This window comes from Pteronotus mesoamericanus, unplaced genomic scaffold (genome assembly GCF_021234165.1).
Source record: "Pteronotus mesoamericanus isolate MK-2021 breed Mesoamerican mustached bat unplaced genomic scaffold, CSHL_Meso_final contig_182, whole genome shotgun sequence".
NCBI classification, from domain to species: domain Eukaryota; kingdom Metazoa; phylum Chordata; class Mammalia; order Chiroptera; family Mormoopidae; genus Pteronotus; species Pteronotus mesoamericanus.
Window position 1 is genome coordinate 23,058,393 of NW_026555078.1, and position 17,370 is coordinate 23,075,762.

General features: G+C 55.2%; 1 protein-coding gene and 1 non-coding gene across 2 annotated transcripts in view; both read right to left on the reverse strand.

Moving 5' to 3' along the window:
- Window positions 1-1,388: 1,388 nt before the first annotated feature.
- PLEKHH1 (pleckstrin homology, MyTH4 and FERM domain containing H1) overlaps window positions 1,389-17,370 on the reverse strand; it is a 49,339-nt gene continuing 33,357 nt past the window's right edge. Inside the window, exons 10-29 of the mRNA XM_054567021.1 lie at window positions 16,727-16,877; window positions 16,400-16,542; window positions 15,364-15,474; window positions 14,013-14,099; window positions 13,542-13,703; window positions 12,484-12,564; window positions 11,959-12,141; window positions 11,466-11,574; window positions 10,560-10,672; window positions 9,774-9,950; window positions 9,358-9,455; window positions 8,765-8,942; window positions 8,034-8,189; window positions 6,835-6,935; window positions 6,024-6,165; window positions 4,584-4,726; window positions 4,328-4,457; window positions 3,288-3,362; window positions 2,844-2,990; window positions 1,389-1,550 (exon numbers count right to left, since the gene is read on the reverse strand). Of these exons, the coding sequence (XP_054422996.1) occupies window positions 1,389-1,550; window positions 2,844-2,990; window positions 3,288-3,362; window positions 4,328-4,457; window positions 4,584-4,726; window positions 6,024-6,165; window positions 6,835-6,935; window positions 8,034-8,189; window positions 8,765-8,942; window positions 9,358-9,455; window positions 9,774-9,950; window positions 10,560-10,672; window positions 11,466-11,574; window positions 11,959-12,141; window positions 12,484-12,564; window positions 13,542-13,703; window positions 14,013-14,099; window positions 15,364-15,474; window positions 16,400-16,542; window positions 16,727-16,877 (2,649 nt within the window). The remainder of the gene's footprint in view (window positions 1,551-2,843; window positions 2,991-3,287; window positions 3,363-4,327; window positions 4,458-4,583; window positions 4,727-6,023; window positions 6,166-6,834; window positions 6,936-8,033; window positions 8,190-8,764; window positions 8,943-9,357; window positions 9,456-9,773; window positions 9,951-10,559; window positions 10,673-11,465; window positions 11,575-11,958; window positions 12,142-12,483; window positions 12,565-13,541; window positions 13,704-14,012; window positions 14,100-15,363; window positions 15,475-16,399; window positions 16,543-16,726; window positions 16,878-17,370) is intronic.
- On the reverse strand, window positions 2,138-2,275 carry LOC129066133 (small nucleolar RNA SNORA1). The gene has a single exon (XR_008528663.1). It is a non-coding gene; the product is annotated as a small nucleolar RNA SNORA1 (small nucleolar RNA).

Genomic DNA, 17,370 nt, shown 5'->3' on the forward strand with positions numbered 1-17,370 from the left:
CGCTAGTCAGCCTGAAGGACGACTGGAAGCGGACCGCAGCTGAGGCGCTCACAGGCCAGTCCCAGCCATGCGGTTTTGCATCAGGCGACACACGCGTGCGCACACACTTTGTTGGGATTACAGGCTTGGTTCTTGGGTGCTACTGCGAAAACCATAGGGTTTTCAGCACTTTATTGACAAACAGCAAGACTGCCTTAGAGCTGCGAAATAAAACTCAAGTTTCTCCCGTGGTGGAAAATCAGAGTACGAATGGACTCTTTCGTCTCTTTTTCTGTGAGAGGGGGGGTGGAAACAATGACCATCTCGTCTGTACTCAACAGAAGGTCTCAGCTGGAGGCAGGGAGTACTGGTATCGTCAGGAAAGCAAACGGTGAAAAAACCTTCAGTTTCACCTGATGCACTTAGCGAGGACAGACACCATGTGTCCTCTGCCCTCAGACCATGTCCCTGTAGAAGCTCGCCGGAAGTCTCAAGGAGCGAATCCAGGCCCACAAGCTGGGAGGGGTCTTCTGTTTCTGACTCGTCTTTGGTGGCTCACAGAGCAGCAAAAAGCAGAGTGCATTTGCTTGGTCTTTCAGAGAAAGAAGCGGTGACCGCCCTGTCCTACAGTAGTGAGCACAGCCTTCACTGAGCCCTGTCCAGTAGTCACCATGAGACAGAGAGGGCGGGGTAGCCCTGCCCCTGCCTTTGCCTGTACCCAGTCAGGCCTACAGTCCCGTGCAGCCCAGGCCTGCTGAGAAAACAGCTTCAGTCTCAGCAGGGAGAGAGAGCTTGTCCTGCACAGGCAGGAGCCGCTGCCCCAGAAGGGGCTCTGCGAAACGCCCGTGCGCTTGCAGTAGGCGGCGGGGAAAGATGACTCTACTCCCTTTCCCTCCAAATGGGAAAGGACATCCAGTTTTAGTGAGTTCCAGGCTTTTGTCAGCATTTAGGCAAATTGGGAATGAGAGTCCTATTCAGGGATGTTGGGAAAACTTCAAGTATAAATCCCCACGTAAGGACAATATACAGTATAAAAATATTAGCCTCCCAGGGTGTCCGTAGGGACGGCTCTGACCGACCGCACTGACGCCCTCGGTAACCAGTAACGTCCCTGTCTGCGTCTAGAAGCAGGCAGCATCCAGAGCTCAGTATTGTGGGGAGGAAAAAGGAGTGGTTTTTATACTGGTCTGGATTTGTAAAAGTTGGGCCCTGAAACATTATAAGGCACCTGGAGAGGAAAGGCTTCGCAGACACTGAAATACACAATTCACAGCACAAACCAGGGCGGGGGTAAGGGGAGGGCTGTTAGACCCGTCACAGTGGTATCACAGTGGTATCACGCCCCAGGACACATATCTCCAACCCCTGAGGCGCCAGGCGGTGGTGGGGGAAAGGGGTCGAAGAAGTATTCACAGCAACGTTGGCCCCCTGGCAGCACGTGGAACAGACGCAAAGAACTGTTGTCCATCCAGTTGCCACGGCTGGTGGGTAGCAGGTGGGTTGGTGGGTGGGTTCACAGTTGCGGAGCAATGGTTCATGTAGCTGGCCGTGATGAAAGTAGCCTCTGCAATCTAAGGAGACAATGGAGAAACAATTGAACTAGGCTTGGCTCGAATACTGGCTTTCTCACTAGAAGTTAAACATGGTACATAACCTTCCTGGGCTTTACCTGGGAGAAAACATCCAAGGGAGTCATTACTGTGAGCTTCCGGGGCCCAGGGAAATGGGTGCCTATTGTTCTGGAGGTCCTCTGAGCTGCACAGTCCCCTCCTGAGAACAAGCGAGGCAACATCCTGCTCCCGGTAGCTCCAAACCAGGGGAGGGGGCCTCCCCGTAGGACAGCGTCTGTATAGCCTCTCCTTTGGCAGGGAAGTTATTAAAAGGAGGAGATTTGGCAAACTCCAATTTTAGGATTAAAACAACAGGGTTTCTAGTTACCCTCAGAAGGGGGTCAGGAATTGTAAGTCAGGACTTAGGTGTCTGAGCCTCTGCAATTCTTATTTTTGCTGGCCAACATTTCCTATACTAAGTGAGAATAAAGCCCTTGAGGCAAAAGAGGTCTGTGGACCTGAAGGAGAGGGGCACATGTGCAGATTGTTTCACTTTGTGACTAGTCTGGGACAGGATAAGGTGAGAAGATTTCTTTAAAAAAAAAAAAAATTGTCACAGGTCTCATTGTCACCACTGTAATAAAATTACTGTGGTGGCAGTATAACCTGTGTCTCAGTGTAGCCACATTAACAATTTCTGGACACCGTGTACAAAAACAGTGCCTATTTTCATCCAGAATGAGGCTTCAGGTGAGCACATCTGACGGAGGCAGCTGCCTGGCCCTGGGCTTGCTGCAAAGGTGAAGAGCACGTGCGCACCCGACGCAGGCCTGCACGGGCCTCGCTGGCCAGCCCCTCGCCTACCAGCTCATCAGTGACTACTGAGGGGCAACTCCACCGGAACCTTTGGAGTGTTCACTATAGACAAGGACAAAAGTTTTATTTGGGACAGGGCTCTTCTAGAATATTGTCATAACTCCAGCTTCCTTTCGAAATTCCATACCCACTTCCTTTTTTTATTTTCAATTCTCACCCGAGGGTATATTTTTATTGCTTTTAGAGAGGGGAGAGGGGAGAAATGAGAGAGAGAGAAAAACACATGTGAGAGGGAAACATCCATAGGTTGCCTCCCATACACAGCCCAACTGGGGACTGAACCCGCACAACCTAGCTATGTGCCCTGGCCAGGGATCACACCCTCAGCCTTCTGGTGTGTGGGGTGATGCTCCAACCAACTGAGCCACCTGGCGAGGGCTCAAGCCCCTATCTTTCTATCACATTAAAGTAAAATATTTTAGTAGCTCTCAGACCCACCTTGGAAGTGGCCATCCGGAAGATCAACTTCTCAATGTGGCCTTTTCCAGAGCTCTGGTCTGGAATGGATCTAATCACAAGCATGAAGTCATCACGGCAGCCACCAAAGGTCATCACTGAAGAGTAGGGGTAAGTGACGTGCACTTGCTGTAGGAAAGAGCCAGTGAGTTCTAGGGAAACTTTCCATCTGTCTCCTGAGCTAGGAACTAGCACCCCCTGTCTTTTCTAAGCACAGGTAGCCTTAACCAGGAAGGGGGAACTCTGACGCGGTCATAATCTGTAGATCCCCATCTTCAATGTCCACAAGCTGTGTTCAGACTGGAGAACAGCAGTGCTTGGGTTGCGGGCAGGGGCAGGAGGACCATGGTCACCTAACTCAGGCCGAGGAGTCCAGAGAGAATGAAAGGCTATTTAGAAGGAGGGGGTCAGGGAGCCAGCCCTCACCATAGTGTTGTGGTCCAGGATGCTGACGCCATCCTCGTTCACAGCAATCCACACCAGCGTGTTCTCCTTGGAAGGCTGGGGAAACAGGAAAAATCCCATCAGACACATCCACAACTAGGGATTCTGAACTGTGAAAGCTTTATGAAGAAGAGGACACGTGCAGGATCTGCTGGGCAGTGATTTCCAACCTTCTCCTCGCCTCTGAAAACATGAAAGATGCTATCTCTACAGGAGGCATCTGGCCTTGGGGCTCTGCTACCTACAAACAATCCCAGGGTGGGAGGGGTCACTTTCTCAGAGTACCTTCAGCCTATCCTGCCACAGCACGCTGGCTGGGGAGCTCCGTGCTACAGAACAGAGCGCCCCTGGCTGCTCTGCCGTGGGCGTGGAGGACAGGCTGTTTCCTCCTAGCTCTCAGAGACTGACAGCATTCTACCCCCAGTTTCCCCCGATGAAGAGCATCTTGCTTTGCTCCATTTCCTAGGGACTGTAAAGGAAATAGGAAAGCAAGGATGAAATCTTACAGGCTTTAGACCCCACCAGTAAGAAAAGTGACTATTTAATGGGCAATTCCTGGAATGACTATTGTGCATGGCCAGGGCTGCAGGAGAGCCATCCAGGTTTCCCCTCTCCTACCTGAAGGGCTGGGGAGGTAGATGTGTCACCCTTCTCAGAACTTTTCCCCAACTTTCCAGACCAAGTGGAGCCCGCTGTTATTTGCCCTTATGACTAGTTAATCCTATCTTTTTTTGCTGGGGAAGCATTGAGAAAGAAGTCAATAAAGGAAAGACAAGGGTCACCTAGAAATAATCCTGGCCTGAAAGCAATGAATGAATGAAGCACAACTGTTCTGGACCATGGAAATGCAGAGTAGGCTAGACATGGGTGGAGAGATAGTGACCTCTGGTGGTTGCTGGTTTGTGGGCTGGTGCTGCAGACTGGACCCGAATGGCCAGATAAGACAGCGGCTCCAGGACAAACAGGGCAATCCTCAGTGTGGTCACCACTCACTCCTTCCACTGGAAACCACCTGCACTTACCTGAGCAGCAAAGAGCTTAGCACCAAAGAAGGGCCATTTCCGGGCCACCGTCAGGTAGATGCGAATGCACTCAGGAGGGGAGCAGCCTTGCAGTGCGGCCCACTTTGTGGTCAGCTGATCTACTAGGTGCCTGGATGGGACAGACAGGGAGACACGGTGCCAGTGAAGCGCCAACGCGTTCTTGTGGCAGCTCTAAGACCTCCCCAACTCTGCACCGGCGTCTCCCCCAGACTCCCCACAAGACCCCGTAGCCCACCTCAGCTGCTCAGGGGCTGCTCCGTGTCTGTAGCGCCTTGGGTAGAACCTGTCTAGGACCTGCTGTAGGTGATGCTGAGCCTTGGAAGGGGGTGTGCCCCCCGGGCCTGGTGGGAGGGGCCTCTCAAAGTCCCCGAACTCTACCTGTGATAGAAGCGCAGGGAGGCAAAAGTCAGGAATCTGGATGTGGTGGGGTTGAGATGGGGGGGTGTTTCAGGCTGGGGTGGGCAGTTGAGAGGTGAAATAAATCATTACTTCATAACTTTATGGGTGAGGTGTGAATGGATGTGAAAAAACATTTCTTGTGAACAGACTCTTTATCTCCAGCTTCACAGATGCTAGAGAAACAACTCCAGGGTCCTAGAAGGGTCTCTAGTAAGAGATTATCTGGACCAACTGTCATTTCCAGCCAAGATTAAGTGCCTTATCCAAAGACACGATTCATTAGTGGCAGACAAGGGAAAACAACAAAGATATTTTGGCTTCCAACCCGAAAATATGGATACAGGATTGAAGATGCCACAGCTCCCAGAGTATAGCAGGTCCTCGAATAATGCTGTTATGTTCAATGTCATTTCATTACAATGTTGACAAGGTAATTTTGCTTGAAGTCGCAGAACCGGTTGCTGGCATTAAGTGAGGACTGACTTAATGTAGAGCAGAGCGTTCCAAATGTGGTCTTTGGAGTCAGACACCTGGCTTAAATCCCAGCTCTGCCACTTACCAGCTTTGTAACCTGGTCAAGCTACTTACACTCTCTGAGCTTCAATATCCTTATCTTGGGGACGAGAACTAAATACACATAGAATATTTAGCACAGGGCCCTCTATGGAGTATTCAATAAGTGTCTATTATATTAAAGATCAGCTATTCTATTTCCCCTTCCTTTCCAGCAGGTAGGTCTGTGGGAACGCAGATATCCCAGATACCTTTGGCAAGAGGGTATCCTAGAGGTAATGGGGAGAAAAGTCAAAGTCTGAATGTGTGTTCCTTTTTCTAATTCTAGTTAAAATGCTTGACAGCTTTTAGTAGAACTTTTATCACATACATTATGGGATATGCGCTATTTAAGAATCATACTTAGTTTATCAACCCTGCGGGGGTAGGCATGGGGAGGTATTTTTGCTTTCAGTCTACAAAAATGGAAACTAAAGCCCAGACAAGTCAAGTGACGTGGTCGAGATCTCATAGCAGAGAAGTGATTGGACTCAAGCTCAGGCCTCTGGATCCTACGTCCAGAGCTCTGCATGCAGCCTGCACCGCAGCGAGGGCCCGCGCTGCGTAAGGAGTCGGTGTCTCCGCACGGCCAGGGACAGCAAGGCCCCCTCTCCCCTGGCACCATGGGATCTGCAGAATCTCCTGTTTCAGGCTGTGCGGTACCTTCCACCTCTGAGTCCGAGGATGCTATCCTGACCCTCCTGATCCCAGAACAGAACCTCACCTGGGCCATTAGGGCGGCCATCTCCAGAGCCAGTTCCTTGTTGACAGGAAACCTGCCTGCCACGATCTCGCCACTGGTTTGGAAGGCAAGCAGCAGACGTTCTCGGTCCGTCTCCCCTTTGACTTGGCTCCGAAAGTACAGCCTACAGGGAAGAGTGAGAAGCCAAGTCAGTGGGGATCCCAAAAGGATGAGGTCATCCTGGCATCCATTTATCTTGATTTGCAAAGAAAGAAATGACTCTTTTTCTACCATTTGTGAACCTATTTTCTATTGCCTCTAAAAAATGTAAGCAAGCACAACACAGAGTAGACACAGGGCTATCAGATCTCAGCAATGGTCACATGTGGTTAATTATGGGCATGTGATTAGATTTACTGGGTCCGGTGAAGAGAATCTGGTACTAGGAATCATAGCTCATTAGGAAACTGGATGAATTAAGAATCCAAGAGACTAATGGAAGTTATTTGCCTGGAGACATATCTGGGATGGAATTTTCTTATTTAAATTGGTAAAAAGCCAGGATGTCTACTTCTGTATTCCCTGGAATTGGTATAGGAGCAATTTATTTTGAGCCTTAAATATCTAGTGCTTGTATAAAATTTCACTCTCTTAAGATAACGCACGCAGCCATCTTATGAGGTCGGTCTGTGTTCTTGGTGTGCGTGCACGTGTGCACACAGTGGCGGGACAGAGCCCGCGAGAGGTCCGCGAGGCCAGTGGACACCACGTGGTGTTCTCTCCATGGGCCTCCTGCCTGGCACCCCCGTGGCAGCCCTCAGGCTCGGTCCACCCCTTGGGCAGGGCCCAGGACCTGTTCTTGTACATCAGCTTCACGACTCGAGTGCCACCCTCAGACTTCCCGGAGTGCAGCTCCTTCAGGGCCTGTTCCCACTTGGAGATGGCATCGCAGATCTTGAGGAGGCAAAAGAGGCAAGTCAGAAAAGTGCCTGATGAGGGGACAGGGTCCGGGCAGGGCTGGATTCTGGCAGGGCAGCAGGGTCAAGCTGAGTGACTGTCCTCCACGGGGCGGGGACGACGACGGCCTGCGGGGCCTCATGCTCCCATTCCCAGGACCCCGGGTGCCTGCAACCTCCTCACAGACAGAGGTGGAGCCTGGGTGTGGCGTGGGTGGCAACGCACAGCAACACCACCGTCTTGGCTTTAACACCTGAGGGGGCCCCCACAGAGGCAAAGCAGGTCCCACTCAGAAACCATGTCCTCCTATCACCAGCTCTAATTCCTTCCCACTGACTGCCACTCTCCTCTTCAGCAAATACACCCAGAGACCTCCTGGGTAACAAAGCCTCACAGACGCCTCCATGTTTACAAAGAAGGTGGGAGGTACGGTGCGTCCAGGCAATGGTAAATAACTACAGAAGCCTCTGTCCTGCTGCCATAAAGGATGCGGGCACTGGACCCAAATGCTCAGCTCATCAAAGTGCTACAGCACATCCCCACAAACACTTACCATGCGCTATGGCACTGGTTTCAGACCACAGTACAAGATAGATCCTCAATCCCATTCAAGGGCCTTTAGTACAGAATTACCGTAAGGATCTACTTCCTAAAACTCTGGTTGAAACTGTAGGCATAGCACAGGCCCTGGCAGATAGGGTATGAATGAACTGCCAGCTCAGGACACCACATCCAGTGGGTCTAGGCAGACAGCTATCCACCCACGTGCACATGTGTGCGCTCCCGTGTGTGTGTAACTAGCAGGCTCGGCTGGGGCTGCTGCTGAGAAGTGTCTCCCTGTCCTTCCTGCGCTGGCTGGGAAGCAGCCTTCCCCCGGGATGCCGCACAGCCACTCAAGGGAGAGGGGGTACAGAGACCTTCTCTCCAGAGACAAGGGCATAAATGACTTTTCATGGCATAGAAATGGGGGGAGCACGTTGGGCTCAACACCAAACAGGCTGTGAAGCAGGGAGGTACCCATCAGACAGACTTTTCCCCACCACCAAAACCCTGGGGCTCAGGAGGGGCTCAGCCGGCCTAGCGGGGGGCCGTCACCTTGACACTCCCCTGCAGGCAGTGTTCCAGGTCCCTGCCAGAAGGATCGTCTGTGAAGAGGGCAAAGCCAGAGCGGGATGACTTCCTCATGCCTGTCTCCTGGTTCAGCCGCTGGAGGAACTCATCAACGGTGGAGGAGCCGTCGAAACCAACCACCTGCCGGGGAGAGGCGTTAGTCCCAGACGGGGCTCCCTGACAGAGGCTCACTAGGGCTGGTGGCAGGGAGGCGGCGGGGGGCGGGGGGGGGGTGGATGGGTCTGCGTCCACAGGTGGAAAGACTTGGCTGAAAGGAGCAAGGGCAAATGCGAGAGCCAAAGAAGCACTCCATTCTGTATTCACATGCAGAGGGCGCATGCTTAAGGCGTGAGCCCGCCCACTGGAAACTGGAATTGGACATAAGCGCTGTTTCTCCTCTACTGCCCGTTTTTGGGAGGCCCTTCCATGCCACTTTTTTGGTCACTGTCTCAGCTTCCCTGTTCATACGACTGGTTCAGAAGATCTGCTTCCAGGACATCAAATAGTGGGGCGCTTTGGCGATTCGTGCTCCTTTCCCCTGCCACACGGGCACTAACCACCCCACGCCCACCCGAGCCCCAGGTCCTTTCTTTTGCTGGTTTGCCTGTTAAGGATTTGCTGGTCCTAAGGAGGCTTGGTGACCCCTGGCCCTAAGGTACTCCCACTGAGACAGGGACGGGAGAAGCCTGAGGAAAGGGCACACGCCCGCCCCTCACCTGGTAGGTCCCATTGGCGAAGTGCACGGGGATGCTGAAGGGCAGGGAGTGGTGGAAGGGGTTCCGCAGCAGGATGGACACCACTTCCATGCGTGATGGCCTGGCCTCCCGCTCCCCCGTCTGCAGGGTCCGCGCCACTGCCCGTTGGCAGTAGGTGGCATACTGGCCAGTTTCATTGCTGAAAAGACAGGCGGAGGAAGAAGGGACCACTAGGGAATGCACTCCTCCCGGCCACTTTGGCAGCCCAGCCCCCAGCCCAGACCTGGCCAGGACCAAGTCGGCAGCGGGGGCAGGCTGCGAAGAAAGCCCTGACGACTTGCCACTCAGGGCCTATACGAACAAGGCAACAGAGAATGAAAATGTGGGAATAAGCTGGCGGCAATGAGCCCCCCCAAAACATCCACGCATACGTGAACTGGTGTGCAGAGAGGCCCAGGCATGCCCAGGTCTCCACGCGCCCATCTGTGTATACTGCAACAGGTGACGTCTCCACGAGCACTGAGCAAACCTCAGAGCGTGGGGGTGACCTGATCCACCCCAATCGTGCCACCGTCGGGAGGGATGAAGCAGCAGAGGAAATGGCGCTCGCTCACCTGGGGTCTGCGTGGCGCTGGAGCTGCTGTTTGATGTACCAGAGGAAGTGGTGCTGAGGCAGGAAAAGCGGGGCGCAAAGAGCCAGGAGCTGCCAGCACTGCAGGGGAACCGGCAGCAGGGGGTGAGTGCTGGGTCAGCAGTGTCCCCAGCCCTCTTGGTTCTGAGCTACAGAGCCTTCGGCACTCTGCCAACCAGAGCCCCCACCTTCTCCGGGTACTGGGACAGCCAAGTTGGTCAGGCTTTGCCCGGAACAGCAATCACCCGGCAGACAGGCGGAAGGGGCAGAGAGAGGGCAGCTGCGCTGAGGCAGGTGTGGGTGCCGAGGCTGCCCGCCGCACCGCCTCCTCCCGGTTCCCACCTCCCGGGCAGCCCTCGCCAATGGCTCCTGCCAGCTGGTCACCCTGGAAGCACCCACCTGCGTGAGCGAGTGCTTCTGAGGTGGGCGGCAGCTGGCCTGCTTCATGAGCTGGCAGTAGATCTCACTCTGCAGCTCAGGGTGAACCAGGCAGACCTGCAGGGCCCTCTGGGCCAGGGACACATGGTAGTCCACCGAGGCGGCTTCCACAGGCACAGTGATGAAGAGCTGGCAGGACTGGCAGGGAAACGACAGTGGGCACAGGCAGCCCAACAGCCCCCGGTCATCATCCTCTCTGACAGTACAGACTGGGTCGTCCCCCCAGAAGGGCTCAGGGGGGCTCCAGTTCACTGCAGAGAATGTTTCTAAGGGGGAGCACGGTCACTGCTTGAGAGCATCTTGCTTGCTGAGAAGGCTACTTAGGAATAGAAACCTTCCTTCTTTAAGTGTTTCTATTACGTAAGCAAGACATTAACTTTTTTAAAAGGCGGACTATTCAGACAGGCACAAAGAACATTCTAAAATAGGTCGGAATCTCTTAGGGCCAGAAACAACATAAACCTGTCCTTTCCTGCTGGTCACTGCAGGAGGTGGGGCGCTCCTCCGGCTTCCTGTGAGTGTCACAGGTGCTTCCCCAGGGCTCGTGAACGCAGCCCCAGGGCTTTCCGGCCTCCCTGGCCCACAGGACATGGCGGGGACCCTGTGGGACTCTTTTCCTTCCTCTTCCAATCGCACTGCGGGTCACCCCCTAACTGCACAGGCCTCCTCCACCCAAGAAGGGGCAAAGCCGCTTGGGGCAGAGCCTGGGCACCCACCACCAGGCACTGGGCTCCGCTCCCCCTTTACCTTGAAGAGTTTGAGGGCCTCCGTCTGCAGGGCCTCGGAGGGCAGGGTGGTGAGGGAAGTGTACAGCCCGTCTTTGCTGTAGCACAGCATGGGGTGTCTCCAGACGGGGGAATCTGCCCGAAGCACAGCAGGGGAGAGCAGCAGCAGTTACCACCGGTCAGGGAACTGCTTCCCGCCCCACCCCCACTCTGATCTGTGGGGAAGACAAGGGTTCAACTGTTGGGCAGGCGGGCTGTGCTGGGTCCGTATCGAGACTCTGGGCGCACCATAGTGCACTGCACCGAGCACACTGAAAAGCACTGCTTTCAGGAAGGCAGCTACGACTTTGCTTGCGGGGCTGCAACAGGGGCAAGTGTGCGAGGTGTGAGCATCTGAGTGCAGGCACGTGTGTGTGCAGGGCAGGCCCCCTCCCTGCAGGGCCGGGTCTGGACGGAAGGGTGTGCATCAGCCTGAAATGAACAAGCTGCAGCGCTGCGGTCAACGGGTGTGTGTGGTAGGTGCTGTCAGTGCCTCCGGCTCGTAAAAGTCGGTAGCAAGACACAGACCCCAAGGTACCCCAGGTTTGGGTTAGGCGTCACGTACTGATTAACAGCTCTAACTACAGATTAACCAGCTACCTCCTTTCCTCAGTCTTCTTCCCAGCCAGCAAAGCTGCAGGTTGAACAAAGTAAAACATTGACCCAGGTCCCTGGAAGGTCTGCCTCCCAGAAAAACTCCCCCAGATACAGAGGGGTCACCTTAGTATCTTCGCCAGAGACCCTGGAGCTTGGGATGGGAATGCCCTTCTGTGGCCCAGGTGGTCTTAAAACAACAACAGGGTAGAGCAGTGCTTTCTCTGGGTTCTTGACGACAAACCACCCAGCCACCAGCCTCCAACCCAGGCCACGACAGCCACCCTTGCTTTACCTGGGTCTCCCTCGCCATCCATCAGTTTGCCGATGAGCTGCTCATAGGCAGTCCCCACCTTGGCACTGCTGCCCCCTGCGGCCACTGTGAGATGATAAAGCCACGTATCCTGGAAGAGGACAGAAAGTCATCCGATGGGGCTAGAGGGGTGGAAGGTGGAAGAAAGATCTCCCAGGAGGCTTCCTCGAAGGGGAAGCCCGGGGGTGGGTCAGCTGGTTTGGCACGCACAAGTCAAGGCCACCGGTCTCTAGGAGGAAGGACTTGGGATCAGGTGAACACCAGCCCAAGTTTCTAAGCTTGTGGTTCTACCTCAGTGAAGAGACGGTCACTGGGAGTAAGTTCAGTGTAAGGAATGCTTGTAATCAGGGAATCCTAGTTGCCAAAATGTCCAGGAGGGAAATAAATATGAACGTGGAAGATCGGGAGAAAGAGAGAAGCGGGGATGGGAATCACAGATCCAAGCGCAGCCATGGGGGCCCAGCCCCTCCCTTACCTTTTCATGCTTGGTGCCAATGAGGAGGTAGGTGGGGCTGTGCTCCGGCGGGTGGATCACCAGGGTGCAGTGGGAGGAAAGCAACCGCCGGGTTCCTCCGGCCTCGTAGTCCTCGTCTGAGTCACAGGACCGATCGACTTCCTCTATGTGCGCATCCTGCACAGGCAGGTGGCCCAGGGGTCGCTGTGGACGTGAGCCTTCCGTGAGCAGGAGGGCCAGCAAGGGACGGAGAGTCTCCTCTCTCGGCACCCTGAGGCCCTGTAGGGCTGGGAATCGTGGGTGTGGACAGACGACAGGATGAGGCGGGGAGAGGCCCCGGCTGAGGCCTGCTTGGGGAGGGGCAGTCAGACCCCACGGAGTGTGTGTGGGCCGTGCACTCTGCAGGGAGCAGCCAGCTGGCTGTGTACTTGCCGTGGGGTTAGCCAGGGTAGAGGGGCAAGCTGGGGACTTTCGTCGGGGCGTGGAGCCACAGGGGTGGGGTGTGGGGGAAGAGAGAGCAGGTGCTGTCGGGAGGCCGGGAAGTACCTTGTCCTCATGGCTCCGATAGTAGTAGAAGGTTCTCCCAACAAGAGCACACCACACCAGCTTGGAGTGGCCATGCTTCACCTGGAAGTCAGAAATGAGCCAGCGTTGCTAGAGCCAGGTGACCCTGGAAGTAAATCCAGGACCGGCAAAGAGAAGCCACAGGGAGGCAGGTGTCAAACCGCTGGCCAAACTCAGGTCCTTAGTGGAGGTGCCACTCAAGACTCCTTACTAATGGAACCAGCCCTTTTGCAGCAAGGGGCCACGGTGTGTGCCATGTGACATCCCACCCATCCTTGTGTGTCCTGCCATTAAAACATTAACCAGGCCAATCAGATGGCCTGGTTCCCAGTACTGTGAACACGGGAAGAACGTGCTGGTTGGCAGAGCTGGAGTTGTAAGGACGCTGGGAGGGACAGAGGGGCCACGGAAGGCAAGTGTGCGCCGTGCGAGAAACGCAGCTGCACGGTGAGGACACTGAATGCGGAGGCAGAGTGAGAGAGCCTGCCGGCCCTGAGCTTGCTCCTGCAAGCCACTCCGCTCCTCGCCTGCTCCTTGCCGGCATTCGGCCCTGGGGGCTGTGCTTCCTTGCTAGCTTTCCTTTGTCTTGGGGTTGACGTGTGCCTCTCGGCTCCTTGCAGCCAGAAGAGCCCTAACTAAGACGCCTTTAGGGCAGGCCTGGGATATTATAAGTTGAGTGGCTGCACCTACCTCGCTTAGGTCACAGCTCCTATTCATACTGGTGGGTATAGGTCGGCTGGGGAGGGGGGACACCCCTAATGACCTCAAAATAGGAAGGACAGACAGTTCTTTCCTTCCTCTGTCATGAGAACAGCAGTTGTTCCAACAACCCTGACCCCCGTTTCCAGGGAATCAATCACTATCCCCTGTATGGAGAGACCGTGTTTGAGACCAGCCAGCTAACCCCCTGAGGAAATCCCTGGAGGAAGGAGCTATACATAAAGAGGGGACCCCGTGCCCCGGCACTCCCGCTCCTGGCTCTCCTGGCGCCCCTGGCTCTCAGGAGGCCCACAGTTCTCCCCCCTCAGCCCCAGCCATACCTTGGTCAGCCAGCCCTTCACGGTGGGCTTGGCGCCCCCCTGCGACAGGGCTGGGGGCCCAATGGCCTGGACCTTCAGCAGGCTCTGCAGGGCTCGGATCCACTCCTCCAGCAGGTTGGGCGAGTCGGCCGTCAGGTAATAGGTTTTCTTCTCAGAGATGAGCTGTGCAGGAGTGAGGGATGGGGGTGGGGCCAGAGACAGGAGAGAGTTCCAGAAACCTGGCTCTGAGGTGGCACAAACCCCTGGTATGCGCCCCTTCTTTTCTTCCTCATCTTGTTCTGTCTCTCCTGCCTTCGCTCTCTCTCACATTCTTTGTCCTCTTCCTTGAACTCCCAAATCAGGATCACACCCAAATGGCGATGTACTGTCTTTCACTCATACCCGTTTTGCCCCGTCCTTGTCTCCATCGCAGCCCTATCCAAACCCTGCACCTCTTCTGTCTAAAATCTTAGCTGCTGGGGCCATCCTCACCTGGAATGTCTGTGCACCCTCCCCTCGAACAATTTGGCAATGGGAGTTCAGTTCCACTTGACCTTGAGGTTTCCGGATGACATCACTCTGTAAAGAAGGGAATGATCTTGTTCCAGGTTATCGGAGAAAGTTTTCCTGGGCTCTGTATGATGGGTAACTTGTTCTGCGTCCTGGTTCTAGCTAAATGGAGCATGATTAAACACGGGTCCCTCTGACCCAGTTTACAGTCAGTATTATTTTGTATTAGTTTCAGGTGTACAGCATGGTGGGTAGACAATCATCCACTTCACGAAGTGTTCCCCTGAATATTTCCAGTACCTGACTGTGTTCCCCTGGGTATTTTCAGTACGTAGCTGTGCGTGAACGATTTGACTGACTACGTTCCCTGTGCTGTACTGCACACCCCCAGGATGACTTTGTAACTACCCGTCTGTACTTCTCGGTCCCTCCACCCTCTCACACAGCCCCCAAACCCCCCCTTCCGGTAACCATCAGCCTGTTCTCTGTATTTATAAGATGGTTTCTGTTGTGTTCATATTGTCCTTTAGATTCTACATATAAGTAAAATCACATGGTATTTTTCTTTCCCTGGCTGACTTATTTCACTTAGTGTAATACCCTCTAGGTCCATCCGTGCTGTTGCAAAGGGTTAAGATTGTGTCCTTTTTAGACTGAGCCTTCAAAATTGGGTCAGAAGCCATCAAGTTATTACTAAGCTATATAGCCATTCAACTCTTTCTACTACATCCTTTAAATCAAATGTGGCAAATAAGTGACATATGTATCACCATTCCCACTTCAAGTGCTTCTGCAGACGTTACTAATCACACAGAGCATGTCTGCCTATTGGGCAATAAAGGCCCGAAATCCTTAACAAAGCGTTTGAGACAGCCACTGACAATCAACTAGATTTGCACAAGAGACAAGGTCTTTTCCCCCTCTTTAAATCATTAACATTAGTAACTGACCAGGGAGGGCCTGTCAAGGTAGGTCCCAACATCCAAGGCTCCCTAATTCTGAACAGTGTAGGAAGGATGGGGAGGAGGCAGTGGGTCACCTTTTAGAACATTTTACAGAACCAGGCAAAAGAAGAACTTGGCTTCTGAAGGAAGAAGGAATCTCCAAGCCAACTCGTCTAGAACTGCCTTTGCCTGCTCAGTGCCTGATCTCACAGTGAGAACCAGTGACCAGCCTCACAGTCTGTGTGTGGTTCAAAGCCTCTCCCCACCTGCCAGACCTCTGCCCTCTGACCATGGGCCACGCCGACCCCCTTCCGACCCCTCCCCGACAGTGCTGGGGCTGGGGTGGGGTCCTTCAGACGATAGTTCTGGGGGTCCTAGGAGGGTCTCACCGGGGACTTGTAGTACAAAATCTGTCCCTGTCTCAGGACAAACCAGCGCCTCTTCCACGTCTTCACCCGGCTCCCCATTTTCAGCAGGTAGCCCGACTTCTCCAGTGCCTCCTGCAAGCGTAGAAGGGGGCAGAGGGGGAGAAGGGTGAACAGACAGGGGGAGCCCCTGAGGTTCCTGGACGCCACACAGGCCAAAATGGCCCCGCGCAGTCACTGCTTTGTCATCAGAAAAAAACTGAGTACCTACTGTGTGCACTGTCAGGGCACCAAGTCTTGCTAAGGGTTCAGAGAGGATTACATAAAGCATGGGTGTGGGAGGGTCCTGTTGGCTGGGGACACACCTGACCGTGAGCAAAAGGCAGGGCAGGGGCTGCACGAGGGAGGGGCTGGCCAGGAGGCGCGGCCACGAAGGCCGCCGGGAAGGGAGAGGGCTGGGGAACAGCGGGCCCATCAGCCAGGCTGGGGCGGAGGGCTCGGGCTGCATGGCGCTGTGCAGCGAGGGCCGGGGCCGAGGCCTGGCTTCACTGCTGGCTCCCGCGTGTGAGAGCGCGTCTCTGAGCCTCAGGCTCCCTGTCCACAAAACGGGGTGATAATCCTGAAAGGACTGTGAGGACAAATGTGACAGTACATGGAGAGCACGGAGCCCGGTGCCTGGCACACTGGAAGGACTCCATAAAGGTTGGGTCCCAGCACGCCAGGGTCAGCGGAGCTAAATGAGGTCCCTGTGTAATGCCCTGGGGCTCGGTGAGCCACGGTGGGCTTTCTAAGGGCCAGCGGGTTTTCGAACGGCCGTTCCTGGTTTGATAAGGAGCTCAGCAGGCTTCCTCTCCTCCTCATGGGGTCTGTGTGTGCCTGATGCCATAGCTGCACCCTCCAGCCCAACCCCCATTGCCTCACATCAGTGGCCACCCCCGCCCCCTCCCCCCTCCCTTCCCCCATTGCACAGACCCCTCCTCTCATGAAAGCTGTCTGTGTCCTGTGCTGAGGGCCTGGGCAGGCAGCTCCCATCCGCCCCACCTCAGCTCCTCCCACTCACCCCGCCCAGGGTGGGCCCATCGGTGGAGTAGGACGAGGTGCGCTGCAGTTTGTGCTCAGGCTCTGAGTAGTCGCTGTCCAGGGAGCAGGCATCTGGGGGGATAGCGTAGTCGCCCTCGGAGCTCAGAGAGGACATGGAGACACCTGGCCAAGAGGGAGGATTCAGGGCCTGTGTCCCGTGCCTCCCCCAGTTCCTCACCCACCTGGGACCCCCGAGTTGGGGCTGAGGGTGATGGGTAGAGATTGAGCAGGGGTCCCATATGTGACCGTCCATGAGGAGGTGAGGGGCCTCTTGCCGCCCCTTACCCCCCGCTCCCCTTCTCCACACCTCTCTTGATAGCGCGGGGGCTGCCCAGTCCACTGGTCTTCCTGGGCTCCGAGCAGGGGACCGAAGTTCGGAAACTCGCCTGCGAGCTGCAGTCATCGTCAGACCCGGAGGACTCGTCCACAAAGGGCACGCTGCTGATCTGCGTGGCTCTCTGCAAGACAGACCCGCCTTCCCACTGTGGCTCAGGCTGCACGGCAGGTCCACCTCAGCAGCACTGCCCTCCAGCTCCAGGGCTCAGGGTGCGGCCAACGTAGCCCACCTGGGGCACGTGGACACCATCACCTGGCCAGGCCACCCAACAGACCGCTGTCCCTTCCTGGCCTTACTCCTGCGTCCCAACCCAAGGCTCCCCTGGGGCTGACGGGGTGGCCCCTGAAGGAGCTGCCCCGTCCCCTCGGAACACCTGACTGCGGTGGCCCCTCCTCCCCGCCACTAGGGGGCCAGAAAGCTACACCATGGCCCCAGTGTGAGACAGGAGCTTTAAAACTGTGTGGGGGCAAGGAAACAAGATATCATCTCGATTGACAGACAGTTTGAAAGTCTGGTTATCTTGCTCTGGCTGGTGTGGCTCAGTGGGTTAGGATCGCAGGTCCGATCCCCAGTCAGAGCACAGGCCTGGGTTGCACGCCAGGTCTCAGGCTGGG